An 18,954-nucleotide genomic window follows, 5' to 3' on the forward strand; every position below is an offset into this window, starting at 1 on the left:
GGTCTATTCACATCACCTACCTGCCTAGTCCCTTTAACTGGAGATGCCGGGGATTGAACCTGGGACCTTCTGCATGCCAAGCAGATGCTCCAACACTGAGCCACGGCCCCTCCCCCAGAGGACTTCCCAGAATAGGGGCTGGCAACATTTTTGGTCTGAGTGCTGAAGGAAGAGCCGAGGGGTTGTACTTGGACAGGCACATTAAGAGCAAGCCAAGCTTCAACAACAGTGCCAGCACCACAGGGGTTAACTTTGGGCCCAGCCAGCAACTGCGCAGGACTAGGAGGAAATGATGGACGTAAGCCATGCCTGTCACTTTCTCCGATGCCACCAGTTCTAGTAGTGCTGGCAGCATGTCTGGGTCTGGCCTCAGTTACGTGTAGGGTTGCCAAGTCCCTCTTTGCCACATGCAGGAGTTTTTTTGGGTGGAGTCTGAAGAGGGCGGGGCTTGGGGAGGGACTTCAATGTCATAGAGTCCAATGGCCAAAGCGGCCATTTTCGCCAGGGGAACTGATCTCTATTGGCTGGAGATCAGCTGTAATAGCAGGAGATCGCCAGCTAGTACCTGGAAGTTGGCAACCCTAGTCACGTGGGTAGAGAACCACCCCTCAGAGCAGAGCAAACAGGTTGGGCAAGCCACTGTCCAGCGCACAACCAGTGGGTTGCCTACCCACGCTGTAAAACATTCCCCAGAATGCTTTGCAACACTCAAGGGGTCCTGTGACGGCCAAATTAATGTGAAAAGAGTTCTCTGAAAATAGAAAGTGTGGGAACCACTGGCCGAGCGTATTTAATATGACCCACAAATCTTGGGCTGTCTATGTTTTGCACTCCATCTGAAAGGTGACTCTGGTCAGGAACGGGCAGCTCAAAGGAGTGAGCCATGACTCACGGAAGCTCATATGGAAATAAATGATGGTGGTCTTTAAGAAGCCCCCTGGACTTTTGTTTGATTTGGCTTATCTCAGGCCTGCTCTGTGCAATGAACATTTTTAGGCTCTAGTAAGCCTTGAAAAGGTAAGCTAAATAGGTCAACGTTGGATAGAAAAGAACGGAAAGAAGGGCAACGAGACAGTTTTAGAGCAAGGCCAGACTCTTGATAACCGGGAAATCCTGTCGGGTTAGCTGCAGTCAAGCTGTGGTAAAAAGAGCTCAAGTGTGATATCACCTGAAGATCATTTGCAGCTTCCCCTGAGAAAACATTAGCAACTTGGCTTTAAAAGATAACCTGCTCTTAGCAGAGGCTGAGATGCCTGTTGATTTTACCCAGGGTGAGGCCAGAATCCAAGGAGTCCACCAAATAGCTGTGATATGGGGGTGGGTGGGGTGAGAGGGCAACCTGAAGCCGAGACCTAGTGGACAAGAGCAGGCGGCCCTTTCTCTACCATTAGCTTTCTCATTGCAAACTCTTCCCTCCACCCATGGTTCTGCTTTGCTACATTGTGAGAGAAAAACAAGAAACAAGAGAAGGATTCAGCGCATACAAACACAAACAGGTGAACACTTCCTCTCCGCAAACTGAAGGCAAGGAACAGAATCCAAGAGTGCCGTCCAAAGCAGACTTACACCCTTCCAAGTCCGTTGAAGTCAATCTGCTTCGAAAGCTGTTATTCTGTTTAGGGTGGTTCTGCCAGTTACTGAGATCTGGACCTGGCCACCAGCCTCATCCTTCCAACCCATGGCTCTCCTGTCTTTGCAGGAGGATCCAAATAACTCTAGCGTGACAAGATGCTTACTCACTTGCTCTGTTTGACCTGGCTATAGATCACAACGAATAGCCGTGTCAGTCGGCCTGTAGCAGTAGGAAAGAGCAAGAGTCCAGTAGCACCTTAAAGACTAACAAACATTTCTGGCAGGGTATGAGCTTTCGTGCTTCAGAGCTCACTTCTTCAGATACCTCATGAAAGCTCACACCCTGCCAGAAATGTTTGTTAGTCTTTAAGGTGCTTCTGGTCTCTTGCTCTTTTTGACCTGGCTAGTCAAGTAGAGCCCTGTGGCGCAGAGTGGTAAGCTGCAGTACTGCAGTCAAAAGCTCTACTCACGACCTGAGTTCGATCCCGACAGAAGTGGGTTTCAGGTAGTCAGCTCAAGGTTGACTCAGCCTTCCATCCTTCCGAGGTCGGTCAAATGAGTACCCAGCTTGCTGAGGGTAAAGGGAAGATGACTGGGGAGGGCACTGGCAAACTACCCTGCAAACAAAGTCTGCCTTGGAAACGTCGGGATGTGACCCATTCCCATGGGTCAGGAATGACCCGGTGCTTGCACAGGGGACGTTTACCTTTAGTCAAGTAGAAAGAAGCTTTATTTATTTATTTATTTATTTATTTATTTATTTTCAGGGCTGCTTCCACACCAGGGCGATTTTCTGTGATAGTCTGGTTGCTGATGCGGTTCTGTGCAAAATCGCCCTCGCAACGAAGGTGCCCGATAGCCTAAGATTATCTGTTTTGTGGTTTCCCTTTCAAACCTGATGCACACTGAATCCCTCCCCCCCCGTGCTGTGTCATCATGTGACCCTCAGGGTTCTCTGCCCACTCAGTTTTAATTTTTTTTAATGTTGAGGAGCTAGATAACCACTGCATAAAAATAACACCATACCCAAAAAAAAGACTTAAAAAACCCTCCATGTATCTGCAGACGCCTCCAATGATACCCTCCCTCCCTAAAAGGCAGGCTGAGCTGTGGGTGATTCTCTTCTGATTTTTTTTTTTAAACATGAGCATGAGTAACACTGACTAAGAATAATGCTTTAACAACCTTTAAAAAAATAAATATCCTCCTCCAACGATCCCCTCCTCTCTGTTTCAAAGGCAGGCGATTATCTGCTGTTATGCTAATTTCTGCAGTGGTTGGTTCCAGAAATGAAAAGGCAAAACCAAAACAGAAAAGGTAACAACCCAGAGTGGACTTTCTAGTTGTGTTATTTTAACCATTTGTACCCCTGAGGAAGGCCTATTGGCCGAAACACGTTTGGTTTTAATGATTTTTTTTTTACTATAGGTATCTTATTCAAGCTTAGTTAATTCATCATATGCAACCCATTAGTATTCATTCTGTTATTAGGGCTGTTGTCAACCTTCTTGGTTACCCAGAAATGAATATAACACCATTTATCCTGTTTCCCCTTCAGACATAAGAAACTGCTTGTGCAGATAGTGTCCTGCCCGGGAAAAACCAGGCACTTACAAATTTAAAAGAAAGCAGGTTTTTGTGTGTGGATGGAATGGGTTGTTAACTGCCTGGGTGCAAATAGAGCACAACATCATGTAGAAACATGAAAACCACACTATTTGGGGGTCTGAAACATGGGAAACCCTTGGTGTGGAAGCAGCCCAAGTAGAACCAACCATTGGGTATGACCAAAGCATCTGTGTCACAGCTAGGGTTGCCAGGTCCAGATTGGGAAATACCTTGGGAGTGGAGTCTGAAGAGAGTGGAGTTTGAGGAGGGGCTTCAAAGGGGTATAACTAGGGTTGCCAGGTCCCTCTTCACCATCGGTGGGAGGTTTCTGGGGCAGAGCCTGAGGAGGGCAGGGTTTGGGAGGGACTTCAGTGCCATAGAGTCCAATTGCCAAAGCAGCTATTTTCTCCAGGTGAACTGATCTCTATCAGCTGGAGATCAGTTGTAATAACAGGAGATCTCCTGCTACTACCTGGAGGTTGGCAACCCTAGGTATAATGCCATAGATTCCACTTTCCAAAGCAGCCATTTTCTCCAGGGGAACTGATCTCTATCACCTGGAGATCAGTTGCAATAGCAGGACATCTCCAGCTACCACCTGGAGGTTGGCAACCGCAACCCTAGTCACAGCAGTTAAAAGTTTCTGCAACCCAGACTCCAGTACAAGGAAGGCCAAGCATGGAACTTCCTCAAACTGGCACTGAATGGTTTTATGTGGAGGCTCTTCTGAAAGATGAGGAGAGTCAATCTTTAGTAAAGGGGTGGGGGGTGGAGAGCACAGTAAAGGGCACCTGGATCACAATTGTACAGGAGTCTTGCAACTAAAGGCACCACAAGATTCTGTTTTTTTTTTTTTTTTACACTTCAATAGACTAATTCAGTTATCCATTTGAATTATGAATAGAAAGTCCCAGTGAACAACCCCCACAGGGAGGCCAGTGGAAGCGGGCCCAACACACTCCGGGGGCTGAGGCAGAAAATTCAACTAGTGCCCCTTGGAGTGGCAAAACAGAACCCAAAAAGTGAAGGATTTTACAGTCTGTGCTTTCCAGTGACATTCTAATGTGTAGGGTTGCCAGCCTCCAGGTCCTTGCTGGAGATATCCTGCTATTACAACTGATCTCCAGCCGACAGAGATCAGTTCTCCTGGAGAAAATGGCCTCTTTGGCAATTGGACTCTATGGCATTGAAGTCCCTCCCCTCCTCAGGCTCCTCCCCAAAAACCTCCCGCCAGTGGTGAAGAGGAACTTGGCAACCCTACTAACATGTGACACCCGAAGCAAGCTCCATTACGCTACATAATGGGAACGCCAGCTCTGCAATATAGGCCCCAATCATTTACCCTTTGTTGCAAAGCATTTTTCCCATTCTGCTACTGCAGAAACACCTCGGTGAGGAAAACCACTTATTCTTTCACAGCCCTTTGCAAGAGTGGCCAAGCCCCTCAAATTAATTTGGGCTTTTCTTAGGAGTGGGATGGCACACTGCCCTCCAGCCTTCCTTTGAACTGTTTCTGCTCCCTGGATAGCATATTCTCCCATGGCTGGATGCAGAATGTTCTGTTCTAGGCAAAACGAGATTCTTACCCCACCTGGCTCTGTCATGCCATTGGGGCCACTGCGTGGAACATGGCAGGTAGAAGAAGAAGAGTTGGTTTTTATATGCTGACTTTCTCTACTTTTTTTTAAAAAAAAGGAGAATCAAACCGGCTTACGATCTCCTTCCCTTCCTCTCCCCACAACAGACACCTTGAGAAAAGGTGAGGCTGAGAGAGTTCAGAGAGAACTGTGACTAGCCCAGGGATGTGGGGCAATGACTGGATATCACCAGTGAGCAGCAGCTGATGAGATTCTCCCAGCTTTCCCCACTTTAAAATAACCAGAACAGGTCACATGGCCCCACCCCAATTTGGATCAAAACTATGGCACAGGGGGAGATAGTCTTGAGCCATATTGTGGAAGCCATATTAACTTTTTTTTAAAAAAGAAAAAAGAACGGGAGCTCCATACATGCAAATTCCACCCTTTCCTTCTCTCAAGGGGATATTCAGACCTAACACTTCTTTATTGGTCTTTCTTGGCATGTGATTTTCCTATGATAATTCTATGATGCTGGTCTTCCATTGTCTTTGGATGCTCATTGATGGATTCTATCTTGTCCTCCATTTGAGGGAAAAGATTAGAGCATGCAGACAATTCCTCAAACGAATCAGTTATCATGCAGTAATGCTTCTCTAAACCACAAGCCTTTGGAGAAAATAAACGCTGAAGGCACCCCTCCCAAAATATATTTCTAGCACACATTACTAACATCAAAGGAGTAAACCAGCAAGCACCCAACTTTATGGGGCAATTTAAGAACGTTTTAAAATGATCGAGACACGTTTTAGATACGTTGTGCGGCGCCCTGAGCCCGGCTTTGCCAGGGAGGGCAGGATATAAATTTAATAAAATAAAATAAATAAATTTCAAAGTGGTTATAACAAACAGGGTGTCCCTGAGCAGCTGCCCATACCCACCTTAAGGTCCCGGTGCACAATGCCCATGTCATGCAGATATTTGACAGCATCGAGGATCTGTCGGATGAGCTTGCTGGCATCCCGCTCTGTGTAAAACCCCTTCTCCACAATCCTGTCAAAGAGTTCCCCGCCTGAGACCCTACAACAATGGAGAAGGCACAAAATTGGTTCTTCCCTGAGACTCGCCACAGCCGTAGGGGAGTGACCAGGGTTCGCCTCACCCACAAACTCAAGCGACTTGCTAAAAAGCCCAGGGCGTGCCAAGTTGTAGTTCCCCCTCTCTCCCATCCCCAAACTGTGGCTTCTAGCACCCACTCCGCAACTCACAGCTGCATGATGAGGTAGAGATGCCCATCGCTCTCGTAAATATCATCCAAAGCCACAATATTGGGGTGCTTGATCCTAGCAGAAAGAGAGAGAAAGCATTTGGGTGGGAAAAGGGTTCTACTGTCAATAGATCACCGCTTTGCCTCGACAAGACCAAAAGACACAGAAATTGCCCCACACAAGACCTTTCTGCCCTTTCATTTAGAAACGAAGGACTTTCCCAGATGACAAAATTCTCTCCCCCTCCACCTCCCCAATTTCTAACACTGAACACAGCAGAAGGCAGCTTTATGAAAGTCAAACAAACCATTGGTCTATTAAGGTCAGTACTGTCTTCTGGAATTCACAGTGGCTCGACTGAGGTCTCAGAAAGAGGATTTTCACATCACCTATGACCTGATTCCTTTTTAAATTTGAGATGCCAGGGATTGAACCTGGGACCTTCTGCATCCAAAGCAAATGCTCTGCCACTAAGCCATCGCTGCTTCCCAGGTATACGCACGACCAGCATCAATTATGCAATACTCATTCCTCAAAGTAGTCTTGCTGAAAGGGAACAGACTCCCATGTAGGGGGTTTTGTTTTGTTTTTATATGGGGAGATATGGTTCCCATGCGCTGCCACAAGAGTTAGGCTTGATTCACATGCATCTTCCCCACGTGCTCACATTCCCTCCATTTGGGGGCAAATTATAGTTTGCTGTCAAAACGAACTGGCAAACCAGGGCTTGTGCTTGTTCGGCAAACCAGAATTGGATATCACAATCCAGCCTCTGATTCTGGTTTGGAGAGCAAGCGTAAACCACATTTTGCCAAATGTTTGTACTGGAACAGGCAGTTAAGGAGAGAATCAGGATTCAAAATGGAAGAAAGAGCATGTAAGTCTGAAGCTTGGACCTGACAGTCAAAGCATTGTTTGGACACAGAAGTAAAACAACTTCATTCTACCAGAGAAATGGGGAATTTTACCCAGCTGGACCAGGTCCCAAGTTGTGTGTGTGTGTAAAATGCCGTCAAGTTGCAGCCGACTTATGGCAACCCCTTATGGGGTTTTCAAGGACAAGAGACTAACAGAGGTGGTTTGCCAGAGCCTTCCTCTGCACAGCAACCCTGGACTTCCTTGGTGGTCTCCCATCCAAATGCTAATCAGGGCTGACCCTGCTTAGCTTCTGAGATCTGACGAGATCAGGATAGCCTGGGCCATCCAGGTCAGGGCAGGTCCCAAGTTACTAGACCCTAATGAGGAAATTGCCTCTTCAGCCATATTTCATTACTCCCAACTGAAATAAGATCCTTCTCACCCTTAAAGGTAAAAGTAAAGGTCCCCTGTGCAAGCACCGGTCATTCCTGACCCTTGGGATGACGTTACATCCCAATGTTTCCTAGGCAGACTTTGTTTACGGGGTGGTTTGCCAGTGCCTTCCCCAGTAATCTTCCCTTTACCCCCAGCAAGCTGGGTACTCATTTTACCGACCTCGGAAGGATGGAAGGCTGAGTCAACCTTGAGCCGGCTACCTGAAACCAACTACCGTCGGGATCAAACTCAGGTCGTGAGCAGAGCTTGGACTGCAATACTGCAGCTGACCACTCTGCGCCACAGGGCTCTTTTCACCCTTACCACGGCACTATTGTAAAATATACTTCAAAGGCACATCTATTCTAAGGATGGGGGTGGGGCAGGGTTACCAACTCCAGTTTGGGAAATTCCAGGAGATTTTGGGATAAGGCATATGGAAGGCGGAGCATGGGGAAGGGAGGGATCTGAGCAGGGATTTGATTGCATAGATTCTACCCTCCAAAGCTGTCATTTCCTCTGGGGAACTGATCTCTATAGTTGGGAGTAGACCAGTTGTAATTTTGGGAGACCTCCAGGCCCCAGCTCAAGGATGGCAAGCTTAGGTGATGGAATTGCCCGAGTCTCAAGTTACTAGAACCTAATGAGGCGGTTACTTCTCCACCCAACGTGGAGAGAGCCAGCGTGGTGTAAGAGCGGTGGTTTAGAGCGGTGGACTCTGATCTGGAGAACCGGGTTTGATTCCCTGCTCCTCCACTTGAGTGGCGGAGTCTAATCTGGTGAACTGGATTTGTTTCCCCACTCCAACACATGAAGCCAGCTGGGTGACCACCTTGGGCTAGTCACACACTCTCAGCCCCACCTACCTCACAGGGTGTCTGTTGTGGGGAGGGGAAGGGAGGGTGATTGTAAACCGGTTTGATTCTTCTTTAAGTGGTAGAGAAAGTTGCCATATAAAAACCAACTCTTCTTCTTCATCATCCTGATTTTTGTTGAGGATGGTGGAATAAATCCGGAGAGGTGAACGCCTCATTAGTGTCGTATCTTGAGATCTGGGCCAGCTGAGGACCGGAGGTTGCCTGCGTGGCCCACTTTTTGACACGGTCATTCCCTCTAAACCAGGAGCATCGTGATTGGGAGGCTGGCTAGCAAACCAGGATGGTTTTTTTCCTCAGCCTCAATATGTCTGCAGTGATTTGGCTGCTTTACATATTATTGAGAATGTACATGAAATGCTTTGAACACTCTAAAAAGCTACAGAAATAGTATTTTTAAAAAATTATGCCAGAGACCTGGAAGGCTGTAGCCACCAAAGAAGTGAATTCTTAAAGAGGAAAAAGGAAAACAAAGGTGTTTCACAAAGAGGTAGAAAATGACTAAAGGTGGTGATTTGCCGAAGTTAGGCACAGTTTGCTTTGTTTTAAAAGTCATGCACGATCCGACTTCTAAAATGTTAGATAATAATAATAATGTTTTTGTAAAGGTCATGGGCATGGAAGAACACATGAACACATGAAGCTGCTTTATGCTGAATCAGACCCTTGGTCCATCAAAGTCAGTATTGTCTACTCAGACCAGCAGCAGCTCTCCAGGGTCTCAGGCAGGGGTCTTTCACATCACCTACTTGCCTCGTCCCTTTAACTGGAGGTGCCGGGGATTGAGCCTGGGACCTTCTGCATGCCAAGCAGATGCTCTCCCACTGTGTCATTTGCAATGTCACCAGCAACAGCCAATCATATATCTAATTGCTAAGCATGACCCCCTCTATGCAGGTCAAAAAATGTTAAGGGCGGGGTCAACACATAGCGCTAAGATATTTATTGCTGTAAACTCATGGAAAAACACAGGTTTGCAAAAAAAATATATGAGAAGTTAAAAGAAGTTGGGGACTGAAACTCCCCCCCCAAAAAAACACCCTGTAACAATAACATTTGTGCACATGCAGACATCACTTACAATCACCTTCTCTTCCCCTCCCCACAACAGACACCTTGTGTTAGGTGGGGCTGAGAGAGTTCAGAGAGAACTGGGACTGGCCCAAGGTCACCCAGCTGGCTTCATGTGGAGGCGTGGGGGAACCAATCCAATCCACCAGATTAGAGTCCACCGCTCTTAACCACCACACCACACTGGCTTTCAGACCAGGTGGGTTGCCAGACAAGAGGAGAAGAGCTTGGGAGGGTGGGTAAGCAGGTGAGGAAGCACAGATGGAGCATGTGGGAAGAAGAAGAAGTAGAGTTTGTTTTTATATGCCAACTTTCTCTACCACTTAAGGCAGAATCAAACCGGCTTACAATCGCCTTCCCTTCCCCACAACAGACACCCTGTGAGGTAGATGGGGCTGAGAGCGCATGACTTGCCCAAGATCACCCAGCTGGCTTTGTGTGTAGGAGTGGGGAAACAAATCCAGTCCACCAGATTAGCGCCTGCCGCTCATGTGGAGGAGTGGGGAATCAAACCCGGTTCTCCAGATCAGACTCCACTGCTCCAAACCACCACTCTTAGCCACTACACCACGGTGGGAGGGGGGAGGGGGGAGGGATTAGATTCCCACTCTGGTTCCTCACAGGTTCCCCTGCTTGCAATTATCTACAAATGGGGGATCTTGAAAATTCTTGGGGGGAGAGTTTCTGAGGGGACCACAAATATAAAATGTAATCACTGTTTTGGTGAGAAAGGGGGGGGGGGTTCTGAGTCTGCTCAGTTCTCCTTTGCTACCAAAACCAACATCTGGGAGAGGACCGAGCTCCTTTTTGCTACCAAAACAATATACTGATCTGCGGAGGGGGCTGGGTCACACTTCCTCAGGGCCCAGTCCCCCTTCCCTGCTAATAACCTCCCTGCCCTAGCAGGTCTAGCACCTGTCCGCTGCTACCAAGAACTGTACACAGCCTTTCCTCACAGTGGTTTGGGAGCAGGGGCAGAGCATCGGCTTGGCATGCTGAAGGTCTCAGGTTCAATCCCTTGCCAGCGTCGTGTCGCAGTTAAGAGCGGCGGACTCTAATCTGGAGAACTGGGTTGGTTTCCCCACTCCTCCACATGAAGCCTGATGGGTGACCTTGGGCTAGTCACAATTCTCTCCGAACTCTCTCAGCCCCACCCGACCGCACAAGGTGTTTGTTGTAGGGAGGGGAAGGGACGGAGATTGTAAGCTGCTTTGAGACTCCTTAAAGGTAGAGAAAAGCGGGGTACAATAACCAACTCTTCTTCTTCTTGCATCTCCAGTTAAAAGGATGAGACAGTAGGTGATGTGAAAGATATTCACCTTGGAGAGCCACTGCCTATCACACTAGGTAATACTGACCCTGATAGACCAAGGCAGCTTGCGTAAGACGGGGTGAGTGAATCTGCCTTTGTTTTGCATCATCAGTGGCCTCAGGGCTCCAAGGGATTAGAGAGAGGTGTGTGACAAGGACATCTGATGCAGCACCTCTCTTGCCCGAATTTCCTTGCCCTGTGCTCATGCCAGAGGATGCAGATGTGGTGCCCTCACCAAGCAGGAGGCAGGCACGGGAACAGTCATGCGGCCGCTCTGGGCACAAAGAGATATTGCGCAGCCCCTGGGCTATTTTCAGAACAACAGGCATCCCAGCCCAAATATGGGGAACCAGGAAATTATGAGTCCATGTGGAAGATGTGAAAGGCTCTTGAGATGTTTTCTGTTGCTCCAGAAGGTCGGACCAGAGCCAACAGGTTGAAATTAAATCAAAAGAGTTTCTGTCTAGACATTAGGAAGAATTTTCTAACAGTCAGAGTGGTTCCTCAGTGGAACAGGCTTCCTCAAGAGGTGGTAAGCTCTCCTTCCCTGGAGGCTTTTAAGAAAAGACTAGATGACCACCTGTCAGCAATGCTGATTCTATGACCTTAGGCAGATCATGAGAGGAAGGGCACCTTGGTCATCTTCTGGGCATGGAGTAGAGGTCACTGGGGTGTGGGGGGAGGTAGTTTGGAATTTCCTGTGTTGTGCAGGGGGTTGGACTAGATGACCCTAGTGGTCCCTTCCAACTCTACAATTCTATGATTCTATGTCAGGGTCAGAACTGGTGGGTCAGGGCTGGTGGCCTGAACATACGAGCAAAGGGACCTGGGCACAGTTCATGTGTGTGCACCTCTCTAAGACTGTATTCACAAAAACCAGGGGACTTCACATTGTATACTCCTGTGGCTGGGGGGCTTATTTTTTAAGAGTCAGCCTGGTATAGTGGCCCTGTAAGCGCATCTCCATCCTTGCAAAGTCGGTAAAACGAATACCCAGCTTGCTGGGGGTAAAGTGTAGAGGACTGGGGAAGGCACTGACAAACCACCCCGTAAACATAGTCTGCCTAGTAGACGCCATGATGTGACATCACCCCATGAGTCAGTAATGACCCGGTGCTTGCACAGGGGACTACCTTTACCTTTGTAGGAAGAACAGGAAGTCTTGCGAGAGCATTGAAATGTTCTTCTCTGCTAACCTCCCTTGAGAAGCAGAATCCTTGGCTATGGTGGACAGAGACACCCTGGGGAAAAGACTCAACCACCCCTGTCCTGTCAATGTTAACAGAAGCTGAGATGCATCTTCCTCTTTCCAGAGGAGCTACTTTCCCAGCTCATTTTAAGTTCCCCCTAATTCACTGAGGGCAGCAGGAAAAGAGGAAGACCCAACAAGAGATGGGTTGACTCAACAAAGGAAGCCACAGCCCTCAATTTGCGAGATCTGAGCAAGGCTGCCAAAGATAGGACATTTTGGAGGACTTTGATTCATAGGGTCGCCGTGAGTCGGAAGCGACTTGACAGCACTTAACACAACACACACACCCTCTACACCGAGGCCCACTGAAAACGGCCCACGGCAGCAACTCCACCCAGATATCATTACATCCAAAGTCTGCTTGCCACATGGGCCAGCCTGATCACAAGGAGAGCCTCCATGCCAGTAGCAGCAGCCACAGGAAATGGGCATTAACATGTGCGTAAGACAAGCCGCCTACTGTTGTTATATAGCCCCCATATGGCATCACTACTGCATAGAGGTGTTTTCTACCTGCCTCCACATGATGATGAATGTGCCCAGGTTTGGTGCGCAGGGAAACTGACTTGGGCCTGGGTCAGCCTCAGAGGCTTTGCCAGCCACCTTGCGCCCATGCACACCCTGCCCTGATTCCAGCCACCCACCTGTTTGCACAGTGGGGACAATGTACTCCAGTGACGTGCGCTCTGTGCTTTTTACAAGGGAAACTGAAATTCTATGCCAAGGTAACCAAATTCTGCATCCAGAGAAAGCCCAGCTGTTCATCTTGCCTGCTGAAACTGTTTTGCATTAATTCATTCTACCGCCATGACGTATGGAAAGGGGGCAAGAAGGCACTGAAACCCGATAGCCTAACCTGTGGAAAGTTTGCTCATGCTTCCCTTTGGCCCCTATGATTTCACCAGGCACTGTCTGTATGTTTCGACTCCGTCTGTGCAATCACAACAGCTGGAAATGTGCTTACTTTTTCAAAACCAAACCTGAAATACCTGGGATTTTTAATACAGTGCCCAATACCAAATTGCTTATGGAGAACTCCCATGACTCCCATTATGGAGAACGCACAGATTCTATGGGGAGGGGCCATGGCTCAGTGGTAGAGCATCAGCTTGGCATGGAGAAGGTCCCAGGTTCAATCCCTGGCATCTCCAGTTAAAGGGACTAGGCAGGTAGGTGATGTGTAAGACCTCTGCCTGAGACCCTGGAGGGACCCTGCCGGTCTGAGCAGACAATACTGACTTTGATGGACCAATGGTCTGACTCAGTATAAGGCAGCTTCATTGTTCACAGGGCTGCACATGGATGCTGCAAGCCATACACATGAAAGTATCACAATTGCACAAGAAATACCGCACCAGTGAGCCTCTATAGGAGAAACTGCCTTGTACTAAGTCAGGCATGTGTGTGTGTGTAAAGTGCCATCAAGTCGCAACCGACTTATGGCGACCATTTTTTGGGGGTTTTCATGGCAAGAGACTAACCAGTGCCTTCCTCTGCACAGCAACCCTGGTATTCCTTGGTGGTCTTCCATCCAAATACTAACCAGGATTGACCCTGCTTAGCTTCTGAGATCTGACAACATCAGGCTAGCCTGGACCTACTTAAACCTAGAACTTCCCATTCCGAGTGGGAATGGCTTTCTGGGGTCTTCGGTGAAGACAGTTCCCAGCTCTGCTACCTGAGACTGTTCAAGCCAGGATGCCGGACAGCAACCCCAGGACCTTAACCACGTGCTCTACCACTATGGCCTTGCTGCAGGGCCTGGCCATGCTGCTGTGCGTCTCTTTTCATTTGAAGGTCAGAAGCTCCTATGAACCCACGACGCTGCCTTATGCTGAATCAGACCACTGGTCCATCAGTCATTATTGTCTACTTAAGGGGAGAGTTGATAAGAGTTCTATAAAATTATGCATGGTATGGTGAGATTGGACAGGGAGAAGTTTTTCAGGGAGAAGCTTTTCTCCCTCTCTCATAATACTAGAATGCTGGGGCATCTGCTAAAGCTGGAGGGTGAGAGATTCAAAACAAATAAAAGGAAGTAACAGAGCAGTTCCTCCGTGGAACAGGCTTCCTCGGGAGGTGGTAAGCTCTCCTTCCCTGGAGGTTTTTAAGCAGAGTTTAGATGGCCATCTGTCAGAAATGTTGATTCTGTGACCTTAAGCAGATGATGAGAGGGAGGGAATCTTGGCCACCTTCTGGGCATGGAGTAGGGGGTCACTGGGTGTCTGGGGGGGGGGAAGGTAGATGTGAATTTCCTGCATTGTGCAGGGGGTTGGACTAGATGACCCTGGTGGTACCTTCCAACTCTATGATTCTAAGTATTTCTTCACACAACACATAGTTAAACTGTGGAACTCCCTACCCCAAGGTGTGGTGATGACTGCCAACTTGGAAGACTTTAAGAGGGGAGTGAACATGTTCATGGAGGACAGTGCTATCCATGGCTACTAGTAAAAATGGATACTAGTCATGATGCATCCCTATTCTCTCCAGTATCAAAGGAGCATGCCGAATATATTAGGTGCTGTGAAACAAAGGCAGGATGCTGCTGCTGCAGTCATCTTGTCTGTGCGCTTCCTAGAGACACCTGGTTGGCCACTGTGTGAACAGACTGCTGGACTTGATGGACCTTGGTCTGATCCATCATGGCCTTTCTTATGTACTTAAACTGGCAGCGGCTCTGCAGAGTCTCAGGTAGAGGCCTTTCACACCACCTGAACCTCTTCTTCAACCCAGAGATGTCGGGGATTGAACCTGAGACCTTCTGCACACAAAGGTGATGCTCTGCCACTGAGCCACAGCTCCTCCCCATGTAGGTGTGCAAGCGGGGAGCACGATCAAGAGAGGATGAGCAACCTGGCATGGCTCAGTCTACAAGGCTCGACTTGGGAACATCCCCCCTGTCATCAGGGTGACAGGTGAGAGTGCCAGATTCAATGGGCCTTGGACTCAGACCCAGCAAAAGCAGTTTGTATGAGCCGGGTTGGGGGTGGGGGGAGAGGAGAGGGATGTGCAGCCGGCAGCGCCACCCACTTGTGAAGCACCACAATCTCATTCTCGATGCTGGTCTCCTTCCCCTCCAGCACCTTCTTGCCAATGCACTTGATGGCTACCAGCTTCTGGGTGGACTTCTCTTCGGCTAACACCACTTCAGAGAAGGCGCCGCTGGGAAAGAGACAGAGATGGAAACAAAGATGAGATCCCCAATCAGCAGAGAGACAGAGAGTCCTATTCAGGAATAGACGAAGAAGAACACCCATGAACACCCATGAAGTTGCCTTATACCGAATCAGACCCTCGGTCCATCAAAGTCAGTACTGTCTACTCTGACCAGCAGCAGCTCTCCAGGGTCTCAGGCAGAGGTCTTTCACATCACCTACTTGCCTAGTCCCTTGAACTGGAGATGCCGGGGATTGAACCTGTGACCTTCTCCATGCCAAGGAGATGCTCTACCACTGAGCCACAGCCCCTCCTTTCCTCTCCCCACAACAGACACCTTGTGAGGTAGGTGAGGTTGAGAGAGCTCTAAGAGAACTGTGACTAGCCCAAGGTCACCCAGCAGGCTTCATGTGGAGGGAGTGGGGAATCAAACCCAGTTCCCCAGATCAGAGTCCACCGCTCCAAAACCACCGCTCTTAACCACTACGCCACACTGGGATGTGGATCTCTGTGTTGAAGGGAAAGGAACCCTTTAGAGCTCTGCAGGGCTTGGCTCGGTGAGGGTGGGGTGAGGCCTACCCAGCAACGCGGAGGTGCGAACTCAGGTCCCACCATCCTCTGCTCTGCCATCCTGTCAGCACCAGCCTCCCCTCCCCATTACACCCAGCTGGATCTCTCACCCAGCCACTGTCACCACAGCAACCTGCAGAATCTCATCTATTTATAGGAGAACATGTGAGAGATGGCACCGGGCGGGCAGGCAGGCAGGCGGGCGGGTAAGTGCGTGCCAGCAGGAAGAGGGTGGGGGGGGGAGGCGGCACTGGGCAAGGCACAGAGAGAAGGAGCCAGGTAGGAGGAGCGCAGATGCTGGGCACAATTGCAATCTGGGAGGGGGAATGGGTGGCCGAGGCTGGGGCTGGGGGGCGGTGATAAAGAGCTGTGCAGATCGGCTCTGAATGACAGCAAATCTAGCAGAGTTTTCCAGCATCTGCAGAGAGACAGGAAAGGGGGGAAATACACAGTAGAAGAAGAGTTTGTTTTTATATGCCGACTTTCTCTACCACTTAAGGAAGAATCAAACCGGCTTACAATCACCTTCCCCTCCCCACAAGAGACCCCCTGTGAGGTAGGTGGGGCTGAGAGAGCTGTGACGAGCCCAAGGTCACCTAGCTGGCTTCGTGTGTAGGAGTGGGGAAACAGATCCAGTTCACCAGATACCTCCGCTATTCACGTGGAGTGGGGAATCAAACCCGGTTCTCCAGATCAGAGTCCACTGCTCCAAACCACCACTCTTAACCACTACACCACGCTGGGGGAACAGTCACAGATGTCCAACAAGGACTGGGGGGCAGGGGGCAAGGGGCATCACTTCCTGTCTCAGCAGAGTCTGTCCCTCTAACCACATCCATATGCTTTTGTGTCCTTGTACGCACAGGTGTGGGGGTGCACGCATAAGCCTGTACACACACACACACGCATGCAGCATTTGCTCTGCAGGCCTTGAAGTGCCCTCCTTGGCACAAGGGCACAAAGCGGCAGAGCAGAGGAAGCCACCCTGATCTCCTCCTTGCTTATCTCCGGTCTTGTGATGACAGGCTTCGGTCCCAGCAAGGACAGTGATAAAAGGGGGGGGAAAACAGCAGGACCACCCTCTGCACAGGAAGACGGGTTGTGTGATCTGCGCAGAGGCAGCACTGAAGCCAAGGTGCCGCCGTGGAGCACAGCAGTGAGCGGGCAACCAGCTGTTCCAAGGGCACAGGGGCACACAGTTGCCCAGAAGAGCTTCAACTATATTCTGCCACTAGAGAGATGTATCGTTCCTACCAGGAAACTTGCCGCTGGCCAGCTGATCTTTATAGTTTGGGGAGAGATAAGGTATACAGCTATGCACGAGGGAATGTGAAACCGCTGTCGGGCTCGGCTACCCAACTTCCCCTACCCATAATGGGGGAGTGCGGTAAATGTTTACACAAGACAGTCACCCATCCTGGAATAGGACTACCAACTTGGGCAGCTTCATGTGTTCACACCAAATTGCTTGTGGAGAACACCCACCACCCCGGGCACAGATACTATGGGGAGGGGCTGTGGCTCAGTGGTAGAGCATCTGCTTGGCATGCAGAAGATCCCAGGTTCAATCCCTGGCATCTCCAGTTAAAGGGACTAGGCAGGTGTGTGTGTGTGTAAAGTGCCGTCAAGTCGCAGCCGACTTATGGCGACCCCTTATGGGGTTTTCAAGGCAAGAGACTAATAGAGGTGGTTTGCCAGTGCCTTCCTCTGCACAGCAACCCTGGACTTCCTTGGAGGTCTCCCATCCAAATACTAACCAGGGCTGACCCTGCTTAGCTTCTGAGATCTGGGCCATCCAGGTCAGGTAGGTGATGTGAAAAGACCTCTGCCTGAGACCCTGGAGAGACCCTGCCGGTCTGAGCAGACAATACTGACTTTGATGGACCAATGGTCTGACTCAGTATAAGGCAGCTTCATGTGTTCACAGGGCTGCACATGGATGCTGCAAGCCACACACATGACAGTGTCACATTAGCACAAGAAATACTGCACCAGTGAGCCTCTAAAGGAGAGACTGCCTTGTACTAAGTCAGGCATTCGAACCTACTTAAACCTAGAACTTCCCATTCCGAGTGGGAATGGCTTTCTGGGGTCTTCGGTGAAGACAGTTCCCAGCTCTGCTACCTGAGACTGTTCAAGCCAGGATGCCGGACAGCAACCCCAGGACCTTAACCACGTGCTCTACCACTATGGCCTTGCTGCAGGGCCTGGCCATGCGGCTGTGCGTCTCTTTTCATTGAGGATCAGAAGCTCCTATGAACCCACAAGGCTGCCTTATGTGTGTTAACCACTACTCCATTAACCTCTCTGAATGGGTGCTAAAAATGTAACTTGCTTTAGGTGATACTGAGAGCCACATTCACAAAGAGGAGGAAGATTGGGAACAACCTTTGGGCAGCTGCGTGGCATCTTGGCTGATCTGCTGTCCCTCCTCCGTTGCAGGTATTGTGCCAGGGTGTGCCCAGAGGCTTTTCCAGCAGGATCATCTTTTGGGCAGGTGAATGGAATCTGAGCTTTGGTCCCTCCTCTGTGGTAGGTATTCAGCAGTAGGCCCAGAGGCTCAAGCCAAAGGGCTTTTGCTTATGGCTTGCGAACTGCTGCTCTGAGTAAGCCACCTCAGTGTATCCAGGCTAGGGTTGCCAGGGGAGGGGAGGGACTTCAATGCCATAGAGTTAGGGTTGCCAACCTCCAGGTACTAGCTGGAGATCTCCCGCTATTACAACTGATCTCCAGCCGATGGAGATCAGTTCCCCTGGAGAAAATGGCCTCTTTGGCTATTGGACTCTATGGCGTTGAAGTCCCTCCCCTCCCCAAACCCCGCCCTCTTCAGGCTCCACCCCAAAAACCTCCCGCCAGTGGTGAAGAGGGACCTGGCAACCCTACAAAGAGTTTGATTGCCAAAGTGGCCATTTTCTCCAGGGGAACTGATCTCTATCGGCTGGAGATCAGTTGTAATAGCAGGAGATGTCCAGCCACTACCTGGAAGTGCCTATAAGGCTCATGAGCATGGAACTTTGAATCACAAAATTGTGATCGGATGAAATTGTAATTATCTGAAGAAGCAGAAATCCAGCGAAACAAGGCATAACCGCTTGCTTGTCATAATATCATTGCATTAGCCTGTATATATTCACTACGGTGGATACTGAATATGGATTGTTTTACGGCTGTGCAAAAGAGGAATCCTATTGGTCAGCTTGGAAGCTGACTTTTAGAAGACATTGCAAGACGACACTGTGCAGCAAGACATCTGTAATTTCTCTTTGAGGACTTGGATTGCAGGACATTGTGGACATTTATCTATTTTGTCTATGGTGATTTAGTATTGATAATCGTGTTATGAAAACTTTGTGAACTGGTATTTAAAGAGATACTAAGCATGGGAAAAATATAAAAA

At 49.3% G+C, this 18,954-nt stretch overlaps 1 protein-coding gene across 1 annotated transcript in view; it reads right to left on the reverse strand.

The window, feature by feature from the left end:
* Positions 1–18,954, reverse strand: part of CAMK1 (calcium/calmodulin dependent protein kinase I) — a 40,131-nt gene that overhangs the window by 15,687 nt on the left and 5,490 nt on the right. Inside the window, exons 2-4 of the mRNA XM_056860027.1 lie at positions 14,862–14,993; positions 6,026–6,100; positions 5,699–5,837 (exon numbers count right to left, since the gene is read on the reverse strand). Coding sequence (XP_056716005.1) covers positions 5,699–5,837; positions 6,026–6,100; positions 14,862–14,993 — 346 coding nt within the window. The remainder of the gene's footprint in view (positions 1–5,698; positions 5,838–6,025; positions 6,101–14,861; positions 14,994–18,954) is intronic.

This window comes from Euleptes europaea, chromosome 1 (genome assembly GCF_029931775.1).
Source record: "Euleptes europaea isolate rEulEur1 chromosome 1, rEulEur1.hap1, whole genome shotgun sequence".
Lineage (NCBI taxonomy): Eukaryota > Metazoa > Chordata > Lepidosauria > Squamata > Sphaerodactylidae > Euleptes > Euleptes europaea.